The 18,083-nt window shown below is 38.5% G+C and overlaps 4 protein-coding genes across 5 annotated transcripts; 1 reads left to right on the top strand and 3 right to left on the bottom strand.

The window, feature by feature from the left end:
* Positions 1-114: 114 nt before the first annotated feature.
* Positions 115-2,014, bottom strand: LOC129729405 (serine--tRNA ligase, cytoplasmic). Its single transcript, XM_055687959.1, has 2 exons — positions 510-2,014; positions 115-447 (listed from the first exon to the last, which is right to left on the bottom strand). The coding sequence occupies exons 1-2, from the start codon at positions 1,863-1,865 to the stop codon at positions 301-303; spliced, it is 1,503 nt and encodes a 500-aa protein (XP_055543934.1). The 5' UTR covers positions 1,866-2,014; the 3' UTR covers positions 115-300.
* Positions 2,015-9,461: 7,447 nt separating this feature from the next.
* LOC129729411 (palmitoyltransferase ZDHHC23-B) lies at positions 9,462-12,528 on the top strand. Of its 2 annotated transcripts, none has more exons than XM_055687967.1 (5): positions 9,462-9,778; positions 10,354-10,602; positions 10,664-11,221; positions 11,286-11,361; positions 11,420-12,528. In XM_055687967.1, the coding sequence occupies exons 1-5, from the start codon at positions 9,612-9,614 to the stop codon at positions 11,525-11,527; spliced, it is 1,158 nt and encodes a 385-aa protein (XP_055543942.1). In that variant the 5' UTR covers positions 9,462-9,611; the 3' UTR covers positions 11,528-12,528. The 2 variants fall into 2 exon arrangements, with proteins under 2 accessions (XP_055543942.1, XP_055543944.1); XM_055687969.1 differs by having other exon boundaries at positions 9,549-9,693.
* LOC129729395 (calponin homology domain-containing protein DDB_G0272472) lies at positions 12,511-17,283 on the bottom strand. Its single transcript, XM_055687944.1, has 5 exons — positions 17,024-17,283; positions 15,333-16,969; positions 13,146-15,141; positions 12,932-13,086; positions 12,511-12,879 (listed from the first exon to the last, which is right to left on the bottom strand). Exons 2-5 carry the CDS (start codon positions 15,605-15,607, stop codon positions 12,732-12,734), a joined length of 2,574 nt encoding a protein of 857 aa, XP_055543919.1. The 5' UTR covers positions 15,608-16,969; positions 17,024-17,283; the 3' UTR covers positions 12,511-12,731.
* Positions 15,941-17,143, bottom strand: LOC129726481 (uncharacterized). Its single transcript, XM_055683234.1, has 2 exons — positions 17,024-17,143; positions 15,941-16,969 (listed from the first exon to the last, which is right to left on the bottom strand). Exons 1-2 carry the CDS (start codon positions 17,141-17,143, stop codon positions 15,941-15,943), a joined length of 1,149 nt encoding a protein of 382 aa, XP_055539209.1.
* Positions 17,284-18,083: the final 800 nt, after the last annotated feature.

Genomic DNA, 18,083 nt, shown 5'->3' on the forward strand with positions numbered 1-18,083 from the left:
GTTTTCTGCCTTTTCACAAATAACACAAATCTTAACACCGTCAATTTTAGGATTAAAAAAGTTGAAATTACTATCGAAATGAAAATTAAAAGTTTGTGATCAAAAACTCTGCTCTGCTCGTTATGAACTTTTTTTATTTTGTTTTGTTTTTCGAATTTAAAAAGCAAACTCGACGCTTTCAAGCGATTAGGTTTTTTTTCAATTTACGATTTCAAGACTCATTCAGTTGCGAGACGCGATAAATAGTAGCATTATACCTATGCGATATTAACGTGTTTAACCTTGCATTGCCACGCATACCTATGCTGCTGGTCCTTCCTTTTTACCGCCCTTTTTATCCTTTTTAGCTTGTGCTGCCGCTGCTTCCAGCTCAATCGGTGCTGGCTTTACGAAAGGAATCTCGTCTCGGTACTTCTCTGGCATGTACTTCTTCAGCGGCTCTGGAACCTGCAAGAAAGCATGTGTTGTTAGAATACCCAATGGCATTATTTGAACAAGAGATTCTGTACCCTAACACCCGTTTCGGTTTGATGTGTCTCAAGAATAGCGCAAATAACTCGTGTTGTGGCACACATAGTAGCATTAAGCATGTGTACAAAATCCACGGCGGCATTCATCTTTTTGGTTTGACCGTAGCGCACCAGCAACCTTCGGGCCTGATAGTCCAAGCAGTTGCTGCAGGATACTAGTTCTCGAAAAGCTCCAGAACCACCAAACCAGGCTTCCAGGTCCAGCTTTTTTGAGGCTGCGTGGTTGAGCGCTCCCGAAACAATGTTTACGATGCGATACGGAATCTCCAGTGATTGACAAAACTGTTCCGCATTGGCTATCATTTCGTCCATCATTTCCCAAGATTTGTTGTCATGGGGAGAGGATAGTACAAACTGCTCCACCTTCTCGAATTGATGAACTCGGAAAATACCTCGGGTGTCGCGACCGTGGGAGCCGACTTCCTGGCGGAAGCATGTCGACAAACCGGCATACTTGATAGGCAACGAAGCTTCTGGGATCCACTCGTCACGATGGTATGCTGCGATAGGTTGTTCAGATGTGGCAATCAAGTACTTTTCATCGGTGCTGCCTTCTTCCGCTTTTTCACTACCCTTTCCAACAACTTTATACAATTCTTCGTCGAATTGTGATAATTGTGCCACTTCTTGCATCACCTCTTTGCGCATAAAAAATGGTGTGTAGAGAGGCGTGTACCCTTTCCCGTACAAGCTATGTAAGGCATGTTGAATCAGTGCCTGCTCCAAAAACACTGCCGGGCCAGTCAAAAAGTATCCTCGTCCTCCGGACACTACTGCTCCTTTCTCACCATTCATTCCATCAATCATAACAATCAAATCGACATGCGAATACTTCTGCCGTTTCTCGCAATCTCCAAAGGTTCGCTCAACACGGTTCTCGTCCTCGTCGTTACTAACGGGAACACTCACGTGCAAGTGGTTACCAACCTCCCTGAGAGCAGAATTTCGCTTCGACTCCGCTTCATTGAGTTTCGCCTCATTATCTATCACCGCCTGGTCGATTAAACCACGCACTTTTTTAATCTGATTGACAGTGAGCCCTTTCAAATCTTCACTTTTCAATGCCAGCAAGTCCTTTACTAAAGCATCCGGTACCGGGTCGTCTTCCGCTCCTTGAGGCTCTTTTTTCTTCATTTTCTCACCGATTTCCTTGCTGCAGAGATTCTTCAGTTTATTGAAATTATCCGCATTGAAGCGACATTTTCGCCATTCCCCGTCCTGCTCAATTACGGTTTCCACCAGGGCAACATCTTTGAACCGCCGTTCTTGGTTCGCGACAATCTTTGCCGGGTCATGTCCTTTGTCACTGCGGAACAGATCCAGATCTAAAACCATCTTCGGTGTTTGGTTTTTCTTTCTATCTAGTGTTAAAGTTCTAGGATGACGAAATCCGATTGCAGAACTGGGAAAAACGGGAAAAATCAATCACTCGCGCCGTAGTCTGTGACTGTCACGATCTAAACGTGGCCAACGCACGACCAATATGTCGAAAGGTCGTATGCAATCATTGTGTGAAAGAAAAGGTGTGAATAAATTTTTCACATGTTGTACACAGTCTTGACAAAATTTCTGCTCCTTTTTTGTGTTGAGTAAAAAATAGCTCGCGATCCTTTTGTCAATAGGGGGTTTTAATTTGAAAAAATACCTACTTTTTCTTATACTAATCGATAACCGACCTTTCAGTAGGCATTACGTAATTTGTCTTAGATCTCTACGAGTTTTCTTTTATTTTAAAATTGAAAAATTATATTTGTTTTAAATTTTCACTAACTGGCAAGTAGTGCGCAGAGTGACATTGCTGTTGATGGCTTTTGGGGAATAAAACCCTGGAGCCTGTAGTACACTCTTTGACCGAGTGTCAAATATTTGTCACTTTTTGACAGATAAAAATTTGGTCAAAGATAATTATTTGTCACTCTCCAATTTTAACATGGGGCAAACAACAAGCATGATGTCAAATAAATTTGACCATTATGTCAGAAGGTCAAATATTTGACCATTAGACAAAGAGTGTATTACAGGCTTGATAGTAAGCAAAGTGACATTTCTGCTGCTGGCTTTTGGAAAATATAACCCTGGTTTACGTGTCATGACAGGGATGCCAGATGTGAAGACATGTCTTAATATTGAAAACATTTGAGCGCGTGTGAATAAGTGAAAGCCTATTATTCGGTTGACTAACCGCACTCGATTTAATGTGTCACTGGAAGTATTGTAAACTTTCAACAGGGACCGTGTTTACAGATTCGCCCTATGTATAAAAACATTGTTTTGTGGAGTGTGAAGACATTTGAACAATGATCTGGCCTCCCTGTGTCATGATTTCTTGGTATAGGGTATGTCTTGGAACCACTTACAGTTGTTAAAATTCGAAATCAATTTTTCCAATAGTTTTGCTGTTTAAATTAAGAAAAGTCAGTAAAACATGTATTTCTTTTGACATTTTTTATCAAAAGAAAAAATAATATACATACCCCTAAAACACCCTATCATGGTGAAGTATATAAAATTAAATACATAATATTTAACACCTTCAAGGTTTTTGTAATGCACTTTATTATCGCCCCAGGACTTCCACCGTCACCATTAGTTATACGAGTCGAATGAAAAATTCGAGGAAATGCCTCTTCCTATCCCTCGCTGTACATTTGACAGAGTATAACATCGAAGATACAAAAACATAAAACCTGATACAAAAACGTCAAACCTGATGCAAAAACGTCAATGTCGGTCGGATTGTTTTCATTGTTTTGCTGTTTCGGTAGAGGCTTAGCCCTCGCGCTTCTTCGGTAGACGTGGTAGACACAGTGGATTTGGTTATTAACCAAAAAATGATGTAATTCAAGTAAAAACCTCTTCTTAATTTATATATGAGCATTCCGTTCGAAGAAAAAGGAACGGCGAGATTTCATATCTACAGCAAACACAAAAAGAATGCTTCAAAAGTAAACAACTAGACGAAATCAATGGTAAACCCAAATAGCTACGTCACTATTTGGCATCAAATCTAGACAAAGGGGACCGAGCAGAGTGGGAGCGTGCAAGCGAAGATGACTAGAACAAGATACCTGACTTCCAGCTTTTTCATACATTTTGCCCACGACACCTTTACAACGGTTAGTACTGCCATCTGATAATTTAAATGCGCATAAAACTGGTTATTAGCAAAATCGATTTTTCGTGCATAATCCGCCAGATGAAAATGAAAACTAGATGGCACCACTATATGGAAAGCAAAGCCTTGGTGCTACATTCCGTTTCGGCATTTGACCGTCTTTATTAAACACAGACTTCGCAGCCAACTGTTTGATGTACGGGACCATTGCGGGGCCAGCGCCACGATCCTACTGACACTAACAGTCTCTCCCAAGCCGGGACTCGAACCTACCAGCATCGTACCTCGAGACTAGAGTGCCTGTAAATATATAGAGTGGCGACACTGTTAAAATTGGAATAAAAATTATCTGTCAGTGTCATTCCAATTGAGCAAACAACCTATTAAACACGTGCGGGGAAAAGAGAGAGGATGTACAGTGTTACCAGCGTTACTTTAGATGACACGGCACCACTCTAGTTATATATAGGCACTCTACTCGAGAGCAACTGCAGGGTTGTTACAGAAACCTTAATTTTGAATCCGCAAAATCCGCGCCACGGTTTTGAACATCCGCGCCGTGAAAACTAAATCCGCGCCGAAGAAAAAATAATAAAAACTTATGATTCAACATGGTAAAATTAATACCATATTTAAAATGTCATGCTGATTTGTATAACTTGTTTGTATTCAGCTTAAAACGTAGGACAGTTGACTTACTGCGGCCATGTTTAGGATTGATGCTGACCAAAAATGTTGTTTGGAAATTCTTATATACAAATGTAAAATGCCCGTAGCACTGATTTTTTCTCTTGCGATTTTTTCTCGTTGAGAAGAGTATGATTATGACGAGTAAAATTCCTGTGAGACACAAGTTAGACATAAAAAGTGAGAATGGCGACATTTGAGAAATGTGGGTTGAGAGGTTCGATGAATATTTAAGACATTAAAGTGATAGATAACCATTTAATCCCGTATATTGTCGGAAACAGTCAATAAGTAATTAATAATCTTCGTGAGTTGCAAACCATACTAAAAGTTGCATAAAATCGTGTTGAAAATAATTCAAAAGGACGAGATAGGTTTTAGCTAGAAAATAAAAAAAAACCGGTTATTAATACGATTAAGTCTAGCGTATAGCGTAACGTATAGCGCCAAACTCGAAAAATTAGAAGCAATCGAAAAAGTAGAAGAATCCCTGAACTCGATTTCAGGTCTAACATCCAATTTATATCTGTAGAAACATGGAATAGACTCAAGTAAGAGTTTTTTAATGCAAGGTGACCACTCAAAATCAATTTCGATTTCCCGCTTTTTTCGCGGTTTTCCCGATGAAAGGCTTTAAATTTTCTCGGTGCTTTATTTTTAAAAATAATGTGAATAACATCATTATACCTGTTTATTTATATCCTTGCGAGAATAGTGTTATTAAAACTATGAAAAATATTTCTTCTTTAAAAATTTTTTCTTCCTTTAACTGTTTATCGACTTTAGCAAGTACCTTCATGGAGACTTCCTGCACAATTTTCGCCCTTTTTATCTAAAAATCGTTGACAATCTTCCTTCTGCTTTTTCTATCAGTCAACCTGCTCTTGAATGCCAATGTAATGTATGGAAAAAAATTAAATATCGATCGTTTTACATTAGAGCTTAGAAATTCATAAAACGTTGAGATCTGTCATCTCGAAACATTTTTTTAAAGTTTCAGTCCTGGGATCAATGAAATGTTTGAGAAATTCTCTTATGGCCCGTAGAATAAATTCAACCGACACTCTGAATAAACAATTTGAAAGGAATATTATTCAAAACAATCGGTGTAAAACGCGGCTTTTCTTGAAAATCCGCATGACAAACCACGGAAATTCCGAAATCCGCATTACAAAAAAGGCGTGAAAAACCAAACCAAAAACTGCGTAAAAATCCATTTTAATACATTTCTAAACGGAAGCATGACAGTTTGTCAGGAATTCGATAGATTTGAGCTTCTTTTTTAAAACAGTATACAACACATCCTAACGATAAACGAAATCGTCTTGAAAATTCTAAAATATATCAAAATATTGTTTTGCCAAAAAAATATTTAAATGACATCAATTTTAGATCGTAACAATTTGGAAAAAAAGAACATTTATTAAAAAAAAAAATTATCTTTTTTAATCCAATGTATATATTTTCCAAATCTGGGAATTAAATTGCTACAACTCGTTCATTGGCAACATTAATAGAAGACATGCAGGAGGATGAAAATCCAGATGTGAAACCTAATTTCCAGGTTTTCCCGTCTTTTTTTCCGGTGATTTGAAATTCCCGTCTTTTTTTCCGTCTTTTTCCCGCTTTTCCCGGTAGAGTGGCCACCCTGATTATAAATGTACGTAAACATTTTTGTAAATAAAGCTTCAAACGACGATTTGAGCAACTGCTAAGTGGGCGTGGGTTGCAAGGCACTCTCTTCTAATAGACCATCGCACTGAATCATTCAATCGCACTTTTTGAAGATAGTGGTAGCTTGACTCCTCAGTTGGTTTCGAGGTACGATGCTGGCATAACAAGCCAGTTATCAAAGGCTCGAGTCTCAGCACGGGAGAGAATGTTAGTGTCAGTAGGATCGTAACGCTAGCCCCGCAATTGTCCTGTGTGCTTAACAGTTGGCTGCGAAGTCTGTGTATAATAAACAGAAGGTCAAGTTCCGAATCGGATTGTAGCACCAAGGCTTTGCTTTGTATTGGTAGCTTTGTTTACTTTTGTGCCTGAAAAAACAGTTTGAAATCAATAAAAAATAAAACATCAACAATATTGGATATTTGAATTTTGAACAAATTTGAGATTTTCAAATAGAGAAGTTTTTGTTAGAGAAACTTTTTTTTTCTTAAAAGTGACCATGTTGAAATGTTCAGAAGAGTTTCAATAAATTATCAATGAATTTCAGACGATTTTTATACGCCATTCCTTGACAAATTTTCTCTAATTCTTGTCATTACTGACGTCGATGAGACGCATGTGAGTTCAGATGGTCATGAAAAAAGTCATGTTCTTGTTCGAAAGACTTGTTTCGCTTAAAAGTACCTATTTTGATTTGTTCAGAAGAGCTACAGGCAACTCAATTGTCTATCTAAAAACCAAATTCGAAAAACATTTCAGAACTCGTTAAAAAGTAACATATACGATTATGGGTGTTTCCAAAATCAGGATGACGTGAATTCGACCCCAGACGTCGTTTTGAAATCCAAGGTGGCAACTCCCGGTTCATGAAAATCAGCCAAAAATGACCAAATACCACCCAATATTAGTATTTTCGGAGCCGGGATGACATTCATAGGCCGTAAATCGACCACAGTTGCCATTTGAATCTATTCAGGGCCACTACATAACATCCAAGGAGTTATGTTATTAGTGGAGCCCCAGTAGAATCTTTACGGGAAGGACCATTTTGGGGGCACGTAAGGGTGTTTTATTGTCGAGCACATAGAGTTTACGATAAAATTTTGTTGTAGTGTCTCAATTATTTATTTTTCTCAATATTTTTAAATAGAAATTCAGGCAACTTTCTCAAAGTTATTCCTTGACGACTTTTTTTTTCTTGTCATTATTCAGATATATTGATTTCCAAAAAAAAAACTTCAGTCCTTTTTAAATGTAAGTCTAGATAATTTTTAAAAAATTGTATATGCAAAGCTGCTCAGTCAAGTAAGGTCTACATTCTATGGTGCCGACCAAAATGGAAATTTAAAGAAACCCTTTACAAAATTTTCACCGGACCGAAAAAACACCCAGTGAAAAATCGAAAAAGCGGTTGAGGTTTGGCCGTTAAAAATCCAATAATTCACCCAAGGGGGGTTGGCTGCATAAAATTTCGGTTTTCGAACATTTTTTAGGTGTTAGATAGCTTAAAAATGCATGAAATGTCGAGATCTGGTATCATCTGAAAAAATCATGATTTTTGTGATTTTTCGGATTTCTCAAGGTCTAACTTCGTTTTGCGCCACCCCATTTTGAATCAAACTGACTTGAAATGAAATGAATTGAAATTTTGCACAGGGTGTGTTTCAGGCAGGTAAACATTTTGTATAGGGTTTTTTTCTAAATTTTTTTGATTACTTTTTTCTCATACAAGTGATTGGCACCCTACTACACACCCACCATGTTTCATTGAACTTTGAAAGGGTGCTGCCAGCCCCTCAGTCGATATCCTGATTTTTAGGTATTTGAAAGCAAGGTTGCAAGGCTTTCCGCAAGATCAAGTTCGACTTTCGTTCACACTCAGCGACAATCGTGTCCGCACAGACTAACAGACGTAACACTGGAACCTAGCTCCATCGCCACAAAAAACGTTCATTTCAAATCTTCAATCGAATAACAGTCATCGCGTGAAAACGTCGTCTGGGGCGCTGTCATGCAACCTCATACATATTTTGTAGTTCCCCATTTTACACATGCAGTAACGCTGGCGCTGATGTCGAAATACATGACGCAGCGCGAACACGACAGCAGATGGTGCTAGTGTTACTAAAGTAAAGTACTGGAATCATCCAAACGATGATTTTATTGAAAATTTGTTCGACGTGTTATGTCTGTTAGTCTGTTGTGTCCGATTCGCCTTGACGGAATTAAATCATCTCCTTCACACACATTGAACTCTCCGTAAGCAAATTTTAGCTAGAATTACCAAAATAGTTGCTATCACATTCATCCTTGAAGAAATTCCTATCCTCTGCACTCATAGAATAGACAAATTGATCCCGTATAGATCACCGTAACTCCGTCAGAGCAAATAGATACTGAAAGAGTCAGGCAGGAGTCTTGTTCTAGTCATCTTTGGTGCTGCAAGTGTTATAGCGAATATCTTATTCCACCTGCTCACCTCCTTTTGACCTGGAAGCGCACTAACTGCTGTCAAACCCCCCAAGTATGATGACAGTTCTACAAGGTATGCTATTCACGTCGATGCATTAGTATTAGTGATCGTTATGAACTTTTTACAATTTTGTATGAAATTTGAAATGATTTTGCATTTTAAACTAAACTTATAAAACATACTTTCCTGAAAAGTTATAGAAATGATGTTGAAACATGTTTTATTTGTGGGGAATACATAAACATGCTGCGGTTTAGGTAAAATATGCTGTTTTTCATCAATTTGCCGGTAACCTTTTTGCACTTTTCGTTATTTTCTTGTACTCTGATAGCGCTTCTAAATAGAGTCGCTTATGTTTCATACAGTAACAAAAGTCATGAGCTATGACAATGACTAAGATTATGCTCCAACTATTAGAAATATAGCATTTTTATATATTTTATTTCGACATATTGTCGCAATTTTTCACACTAAATCTAAATTAATATCAATTTCTAGTGTGTTTCAACTGAAGATTCACTCTCCAACCAAAAAAATCAAATATAAAATAACATAAAACGAGAAATTTCCAAAAATGTTCCGAGTTCCATACAAAACGCGAAATTTTTCATAACGAGATTTGTTTGTGTGCGTGGATAGACAAAAATGTAGCATACCTTGTAGAACTGTCATCATACTTGGGTCAAAACCCTTCTTCATTCGCTCGATTTTGACCCAGTATTACCTGCCGTGTTGCCCGAAGCGCACTGTAAAATTTGTCAGCTTCAACCCACCACCGCACGTGCTAAGCTCGTAAACAATTATCTGGCATCTCTTTCTTACTTGCGTCTTAAATTTCGATGACGTTTTATAATTCCTCGGCAGTTTTGCCCGCACACAGTGGAATAAAGAAATTCGCTATAATAAGTTTCCTCCTCACCTTTCTTTTATTCTCGTTGTCTTTAAACAAAAATATCGATAATGCCAAAAATATAGTATCAAATACACTAAACAAAAAAAAAAAAAAAAAAAAACAGCAACATTATTATCAATGCAAATTGGATGTGGTTAAAGAATAGGATACAATTTTTAATTCAACTCGACCCTTCAACGATTTTTGTAACGATTGAATTATCGGAGATGAAGTAATGAAGCTATGAGCAGTGCTTACCCTGGTGAACTTCGCGATTACTACTCGTACCAGGTGGAAGAAATAGATACCGATCCTCTGTGCTGCTGTGAGTATTACGACCGAAGTGAGGAACGGAATCATATTTTAGCCTGCTGCTGCAACTGTGCGGACGTTGATGAATCTTTTAACAGGTAACCGGCGGGTACCGTTCTAGGTGGATCCGTTTTCCAATCGGTAATAATAGTAGTGATATATTTTTGGTAGATGAAAACCGTGATACCTATGTTAATCGGTTTCTGGAGCACTTCCGGCATCGAGTTGATTGACATTTGAAAATAGTTTATTTGGAGCTATTAGTCAGGAAATTCTTAGAATAGTTTAATTTGGGACAAAAAATGCAAGAAAAGTGCTGATTGTTTTTGTTTATTTCGGTTACCTGATGTATGGGTATGGGTTTGTGTTTCAATCGTTATGTCAGTTCTGATGCAGTTTTGTTCATAGGGTTGTACATTATTTTTCGTTTTATGTGTTCAATTGTAAATTTAAGTCGTTTATCTATACACGAAACTGTTTTGATTAGCAAGTGGTTCACATGATATTTTGCACTTTTACATCATAATTCAAAACTCGAAATTCTCAGGAGACATGTCTGAGCATCCCTCAGTTTGTCGCATAGGCTCCGTAAGCTGACCGCATTTGTTATTGATTTTTACCTTCTGTGTGCCGTCGACTGTCGTGACGGCTGGACGGTGTGTTTTTCTTGCAGATTAATTTCTGGTCGATCCATCCCGGTTGAGAAGCAGCGTGGCATGCTGCTGACTTTTCAGGACCGCCTTCGCATTCCGTGGCGAGGCGGTGCTAAGCAGATCACGGTGGACAATGTTCTGCCGGTGTTTCTGCTAGTCAGTCTGCAGCTGCTGGCTGCCCTGGATTTTTACTGCAGTCTGGCCGTCTTTATATTCATACCGCTGTTACTGGCTTATCTGAGGCGTTTTCTGGGACGTGTACTACCGAAGTTAGTATATCATTTGCAGTTATTCGACAAATTTTCATAAAGTTACTAATTTGCATTACAGAACAAAATTTTTCTGTCTGTGGCTTTTCTGGAGTGGTGTTTACTTAGTCGTGCTGTTTGAGTCAACCGTTCCGTTGTCGGAGTTATTACCCGAAGAAAATATTGCTTTTGTAGTGCTGATGTCCTTATCGTTTCTTTGCTTCTATAAGAGCAACCAGCGGGCAGTACTGAATCACGTAAGTCACGCTCAGTATGATTCTTTGGCCAACGGAGATTCCGCAACGGCTATTCTTGTTTCGGATCGGGAAGATTCTGATGAAAGCGATGGTCGGCTAGCTTGTCAAACGTGCCGTAAGTACGTTCCGCCGAGGACCTACCATTGTAAAATTTGTGCAACGTGTGTGGTCAAGCAGGATCATCACAACGTCTGGTTGAACTGCTGTATCGGGCGTGCCAACCATCGGTTGTTTCTCCTTGGCTGTTTCTGCTCGCTGCTTGCGCTATGGTTATTTGCCAATCTTTCACTCACATCAGTGTGTCATCCGACACCTATTTTTACTCTGCTTGGTGTAACTGTAATGCTACCAGATGATTGCTCCGATATTTACTTTCAGTACGAGTAAGTACAGATTAAAACTGCCTTAAAATTCTCACATGATTTTTTCAAATTACTAATCTTTCAGCATTGCACTTTGCTTTACTGGTGCTATCTACGCCCTTCTGATGTCGTTAATTATTTTGATCTGCCTACTGAAACAGGTTACATTTTAGTGCTGTTTATAAATGAGTTGTTAACTCTTAACACTTTGATTCATAGATTTGCCTGATCTCTCGTGGCCTGACTGGAAGTGAATGGCAACGGGGCGAGCATATCAACCGACGGAATTGTCTTGTCAACTGGAAAACGTTCTGTCTGGGACAATAAGTGTCAGTACACTTACTAGGTAGAGTCAACATGCACTAACAACATCCCCTATTACTCCAACAGTACTATAGAGGTACGTATTTAAACCAGTTTTAAACGTAGCATACACGAAAGCATAATGTATAGAAATTACACGAGCAAAAGAATTCTCGCTATCGATTGATGATCACCTCTGAAGAATAACCAATGTGTTTACAGTTTCATGTTCTCCTGCTCTTCGATTGACTCTATTATTGAGCGATTTCTTTAATTAGGCAGCGAAGACATTTAGGTATCATAGAAGATAAGTAGTATATTTTCTTAGCCGCAAACCAAATAATGAAACTTAAACAAAAACAGCAATTCATTATTCTATACATCGAATATCATTACCTATACCAAATAATCTGATGATAGAATGTTCTCCTGGTTTTAGAAAGGAGTGAACGCTAGGTAGATGAAATGAGCTGTCGATGGAAAGATAGCAAAACGTAGACTGATTAAGGTTTTCTCAAAAAAAGTCATCTGCATCGTTTTATTAGTTTAACACTCGTATCCTATAAATAGTTAAATAACAACTATTAAATACTTACCATATATCTAACTCATCATTGCTGCATATTATGTACTAACTATCGGTTAGGTGCTTATTTCCGTGTAATTCACTTATTCTCACCTAGGTTTTTCTTTTAGAAGGCCTTCTACTTACGTCTATTTGCACGCCACTTTATTAAAATCGCAATAGATGAATGAGTACAAAAGGTTTAAACTAAGATTTTCTCCACTGTCATTACGGTAAAGCTTGACTTCCAGCAAAGAGCAGCCGAAAAAAGAATTGACCATTAATAATGGTAAAACCAAAACGTCGGAGCTCGGTAACATTTACGAAAATCGAAATCGCAAATTCTGGAGCTCTTTTAAAGTAACGAAGGGTTTTCGGTGTTATACACTTAGGTAATAGGTTCAAAATATCATTACAATGAAATAACGTACATCAAGTGCTCACTATCGAAAACCGCGCACGTGAGATGTTTCTTTTTTCACGTGAGTATCACAATTCCTGCAATTCATGCTTGGCCCGGTTGAATAAGAACTGGTGTCATCATTTTAATTCGCTAAAATAAAGAATACACCGGATATACAAAGTTATCCTTAATATTGAGCTACGAAAAAGTTATTCAAGTGTTAAAAACTTCTAAAATTCAGACTTTGTTAGCATTAGATATTAGAGTTCTTCCTCAATCGGTTTGTAGTCTGGTAGTAATTCCCAGATCTTCATCCGCCAGCGCTGTCGGCGTTGTTCAGTCTCTTTTTCAATCTTCAGAATGATGTGCAGTCTTTGCCAGCGTTCGAAAACTTTCCACTTAAGTTGCCTGCGGTTGAAAAATTATGAATTGGATATCAAAGACAGAGAAAAAATCGCACCATTCATAATGAGCCGACGCATGGGACATTTTGCCTTGTAGTATCAGCAGCGCCTGCTTGGTGCGTCCGATCCATGTTGATACAACCATTTCTGAGAGGCGCACCTCGTACCAATCGACGGCTACCTGCATTTTTTTGCGCTGCTCGTGACAATACTGTAATAGAATATAACATAGGTTGTAATGTTGACTGCCCGCCATTTGAGTCCACTGACCTCTTTCCAGTAATTCATTCCAATCTGCATCAGCTTTGCATGTGCTAGCTGATCTGCCCTCTGCTTTTTACTTTCCCACAGTGAGTTAGTTAAACCCCACCATTTGCGAAAGTATTTCTTCTTGTAGTACCTTCTACGAGCTGCTATTGCACGACGTTCATTATCTCGCCTAATTCCAAGTAATAGCTTGAACGTCAACATACCGAAACGTTTGAGCTTCAGCAAACGAAATTCTTTGGCAATCTGGTTGTTAGCTATCCAAGCTTGCCGTTCCTGCTCGCGTATTATCTTCTGTAGTTTCTCTAGTTTCCGCTTCTCACGCATTTCTCGGTAACGTTTTTTACGTGCTTCCTCATCCTCCAGCCGTTTTGCCTCTTCTGCTGCCATTTTAGTCTCTTCTCTTTCCCTCTCTAGACGCGTGCGACGCTCCTTAGCTTCCTGGTGGCGCTGGCTACGATCCAGAGCGCGCTGTTGCATCTTGGCCAAGAACTTGGGTATCATCAAACCTTGTGCTTGCAGCTTCCGAAGTTCGTCAGCTTTAACCGAGTCGTTTTTCATGTTTCCGACAATTCGGATGCACTTTGCTTTGGCGCGCAGACGCACGTGACCTGTTCGTATTGTTTTGTGCAGCTCGGATTGTATCTCCATCTTGGAGAGTTTTGCCGCCTCAGAGAACTTTGACAATTTCAATTCGGTGATGATGCGTTCTTGTCGTTCTAGCTTTAGTTTTTGAAGTTCTATAATGTCCTGCTGAACCTTCAGGCGATGTTCATAATCTTTTTTTACGTGAATTGTTTGTGTATTGGGAATCGCTGGTTTCGAATTTTTCTTTTTGTTAGCCCGAACGTTGTTGATAAAGTCGTTAATACGTTTCAATTTCTGCTCGCGTGTTGTTGTAATTCCAGTGCCCTTGGAAATCTTTTCTAGAATTGTGAACTGTAACCACTTGAAAAAGTATTGTTTCAACAGTGCATGGTCGTAGTTTTGTATAAAACCTTCTTTCAAAGCAGCACTTATTACTTTGCGTGCTTCTTCAGAAATTTCAATTTTATCGTCGTTCAGTGTTTGGTTGTCTGGTTTGTAGTTTTTAACACATAGTTTACTATAGTCTTTTCCCTCAATTTCACATCGTTTACCCATAATCAGATCACTTTTCTCTAATGGTAAAATCGGTTCCTCGGTTATTTCAGGCGAGTCGTAGTTATACGTGAGTTTTTCTTTTCTAAAATCGTTGCTGTTATTTTTGGATGATCTACTGGATTCGTCAACAGGAGTTATTGTGAAGTAAAAATTACCAGAATCAGTGTGAAATATTGTTTGCGCATCATCATCGTTAGCCGGTTCTGAAATACTATCGATGGATAAAAATTCAGCCTCATCAAACTCATCAAGATCGGAATCGAGTGATTCCAAAAATAACTCGTTATCGTCGAAATCGTAATCCGACCCATCGAGGGAGAAAGACGATTCTTCTGCAGGATAGGTGATCAATTGGGTGTCTCCGAATCGTACAGTCTTACTATCTTCGTCTTCATTTTTTCCATTCTCATTTTGATAACCTTCATTGATTGCAATCTCATCATTATTGGCGTTTTCAGTTTCATCTTGGATTTCCTCTATGGTTGCCGGTTCTTTGAAAATCCTAATGTCTTCCATTCGACATTGTCTAACCAATGCTTCTCTTCCATGTATCGCAGTTTGATAAAAATTGTTGGTGAACTTTTCACACTCTTGCAAGCTCTCATAAATAACACTGTTATCAATCTTAGGTAAATCGATGAGTAAAAAGCTTTTCTTTTGTTCGCTGATTTGCGACTTTTTTCCATTTGTTCCTCCGTTGGTAATCTCTTTACGAAACTTATTAAGCTCATTCTCAAATAACGTTGATTCAATTGTCCTCTTATGGTTTTCTAGTTGCTCCTGCTGGTATGCTCGCACAGGATTTAGCGGCGCTTTGTCCTGACTTCCTTTCGGTTTGCGTTTGATCATCTCATGTCTGGAAACATTGAAAACAGATCCGATATAATTTTCGTTTAGAATCTAGATTGAAATCAAGTCGAAGAAGATTTAAACAACAAACTGTAAAACCAGTAGAGAAAAAAAAATAGCCACAGAACAACTTTCGAATTTTTTATTAAGTATTTTCAACATATCAAAATTGTTCCGAATGGTCACTAGTTGGCCTACCTGATATCCATTACGAGAACCGGATTGAGTGCGGTTTTCTGTGTTCTGCCATCCCCGCTTAGAATCTTCATTTGATTTTCGTCAACGAAATTCATATTGAAGAATCGTTTGACCGTCTTCGATGTAACAGTGATGTTGTTCAAGTGCTTCCGCCTGATACGATCCCATCGATTTTCTTTCATTTTTGTTTTACCACTTAGCAAACGTTCCAGTAGCTTGGCAGATGGAACCTGCTCGGATGCAGTCGTCTCGTCGGAGTTTAGGTTTTGTGACATTATTTTATTTGATAGGAAGAAAAAAAAACTAATTTAAAATGTACACTACCGTCGTTCTTTATTTTCAATGTCGGTCTAAACAACGCACGTGGTTGCCAAGGTGACCACACTGGATACACTTTTCATGGGTTAAATGGCTGCGTACTTTACATTGATGGCTGTTATGCCACTTCTATGAATGGATTCAGTTATAATAGAATAAAGAGTTTAGATCATTTTTTATTTGATTCTTTGCTAAATAGCTGAATCAAAGCGACTGTAAGTATTTTCTAACCCTTAGAGGGAAAACAAATGCAACCAATCATACACTTTCTAAACGCAGGGATAAAACTGCTATTCGAACAAATCCATTCCGCTGCTATTACAGGCGTTTATTTTCATGAATTCCTCCCTAATTTCCTGCAGCAGCTCACGTTCTGCTTGATTCAAGCAATGTTGCTGTTGGTTGGACGATTCGGCTTGCGGATGCATCGCATGCGGGTTTGTGCTTATAGTGGGCTGGTAGTTACCATCGGGTGCGTATTTTAATCGTTGACTCATCAGGCAGTCAATTTTGGAACGGTTTCTCCCATAGATACTGACGTCAATTCCGTGATGGTTTTGACTGCGTTGGTGTCGATCTGCGTTTCCTTTGAACGCAGTCGTATAACCACAGACATTGCAAGTATAAACTTTCATTTCGCTTGCGTTACTATTGGCCAGTATTTCATCCAGTGTGAGTCTTCTTCTTTGACGTATTTTCAGGATATCTTTTTGCTGCGAAGATGTGTGCAACATGCTGTGCTGTCGAAGCCTAATATGGCGGTACAGGTTGGCTTTATATTGCGAGTGATAACCGCATTCGGCACATGAATAGCGCTCCTGTGGTTGATGCTTGCCTTGTGGCATGTTCATTTCTACTCGGCCCCAGGTATTACTGTTTGAGGCAAGAGCTGACTCTGGTTTCTGATGTGTTTCGCAAACTTCTTCAAACGACGGCTGATAATGCACTGGTTCCTCATTGATTTCGGTGGGTTCAACTTTAACTTCCGTATGGTCAATTTCCTGATGTAGATAACTGCTGTTGACTGAGAATGACAGCTGTGATTGCGGCTCATGGATGAAATCAGCAGGTTCACTTTTAACTTCTGGTAAATTCATTTGCTGTGCTGTATCAACATCGATGAAATCGTCTAATTCTCGACTATGTTGCATCCCTTGGGCGATATTATTCATTGGCGGAGAATTTTGTTTATTTTGCTGAAGCAATTGCTGGAAGTAACGTTCCGAGTTGAAGCTTATCTTGCGCAGCAAATAGAACATTTCCAGCTGCGCCTGGCAGAGATTGCAAATTTGCTGGGGCAAGCCATCATCCGGCACTATCTGGAAGTGAAACGTTTAGAAAGTAGTTGCCACGCAGAAACATGGATGACTTACCTGAAGCTGAAGGCAATTTTGCATAATTACAGCAATTATCTCCCCACCGTGAGACGAGTCGAGAATGGACACCGACTCGAAATCTCCGTTTCGACGACAAAGACGGCAGAAATTATCCATTTTGGCAAATGTTTTGCAATAGTACCAATATTTGTTTTTTGTCGCCCAAAATAAGAAAAATGCTACAACACACTGTTTTGATTGCTATGCTAAACAATGCACGAATAATCCACTTTATCTTCCTCTTTTCTCCTATTTGACATTTGGCATTGGCATTGCAGTAAATTTCGAAAATATCTAAAATCGAAAAAAATAGTCGAGCAGTATTCGAGCAGTGTTGCTAAAAAACCTGCTCCTGAATGTTAGTAAAATAGATTGGTAAATTTCATTAAACTTTTCAAATAAACAATTTAGCTCAAGCTCATCCACCCTTTGATTGAATTAATGTTTTGTGAGAAGTAAAATCCTTTATTAGGCTCGTTAACATAAGCGAATAGAATTTCTTATCTGCAAACTCTGTTGAGAACTGGAAAATTTGCTCGAAATTTCACCATCGGAGACGCAAACCCAGGGCAGAAGTTTGTGTTGCTCGAAATCATTCTCTCATTATCTGGGAGTCATTATCTAACACACGCTCCCTAAAATGAATTCAAAAATGATTAGAAAACAATTCATTTTCATAAAAAGTGGAACAACACGAAAATTGAGTAGCTCTGTTGTTATTCAAAATTGTGTAACCATAGTATGGGCAAATACTGTGTATTTATTATTCAAAATGATGTATACAATTGAACTCATTTTTCGTGTTTAATAAAACTCATTTAGTTCTTAAAAAATATCAGTTTATGTGTACAAAATTATCCATTTATTGAATTTAAAACTACTCAGTTTTAAAATTAAAACCTACACAGATTTAAATTTTGAAACTATCAAATTTTTGAATAGAAAAATATTCATTTTTGAATTTAGGACTAACCATTTTCAGAATTTAAAAGTACTCAGTTTAAGAATTGAAAACCACTCAGTCTGAACTGCGATGTTAGCGTAGAGAGAGAGGTTT

This window comes from Wyeomyia smithii, chromosome 3, assembly GCF_029784165.1.
Source record: "Wyeomyia smithii strain HCP4-BCI-WySm-NY-G18 chromosome 3, ASM2978416v1, whole genome shotgun sequence".
NCBI lineage: Eukaryota > Metazoa > Arthropoda > Insecta > Diptera > Culicidae > Wyeomyia > Wyeomyia smithii.

Excerpts from the sequence above, each read along its gene's own strand:
- LOC129729405 (XM_055687959.1), bottom strand. The coding sequence starts at position 1,865 with ATGGTTTTAGATCTGGATCTGTTCCGCAGTGACAAAGGACATGACCCG. Across the intron at positions 448-509 it reads AAACCGAAACGGGTGTTAGG|GTTCCAGAGCCGCTGAAGAA; the intron begins GTACAGAATCTC and ends GCTTTCTTGCAG.
- LOC129729411 (XM_055687967.1), top strand. The coding sequence starts at position 9,612 with ATGAGCAGTGCTTACCCTGGTGAACTTCGCGATTACTACTCGTACCAG. Across the intron at positions 9,779-10,353 it reads GTTGATGAATCTTTTAACAG|ATTAATTTCTGGTCGATCCA; the intron begins GTAACCGGCGGG and ends TTTTTCTTGCAG. Across the intron at positions 10,603-10,663 it reads CTGGGACGTGTACTACCGAA|AACAAAATTTTTCTGTCTGT; the intron begins GTTAGTATATCA and ends TTTGCATTACAG.
- LOC129729395 (XM_055687944.1), bottom strand. The coding sequence starts at position 15,607 with ATGTCACAAAACCTAAACTCCGACGAGACGACTGCATCCGAGCAGGTT. Across the intron at positions 15,142-15,332 it reads GTTCTCGTAATGGATATCAG|ACATGAGATGATCAAACGCA; the intron begins GTAGGCCAACTA and ends CAATGTTTCCAG. Across the intron at positions 13,087-13,145 it reads GAATGAATTACTGGAAAGAG|TATTGTCACGAGCAGCGCAA; the intron begins GTCAGTGGACTC and ends ATTCTATTACAG.
- LOC129726481 (XM_055683234.1), bottom strand. The coding sequence starts at position 17,143 with ATGGATAATTTCTGCCGTCTTTGTCGTCGAAACGGAGATTTCGAGTCG. Across the intron at positions 16,970-17,023 it reads AAAATTGCCTTCAGCTTCAG|ATAGTGCCGGATGATGGCTT; the intron begins GTAAGTCATCCA and ends TTTCACTTCCAG.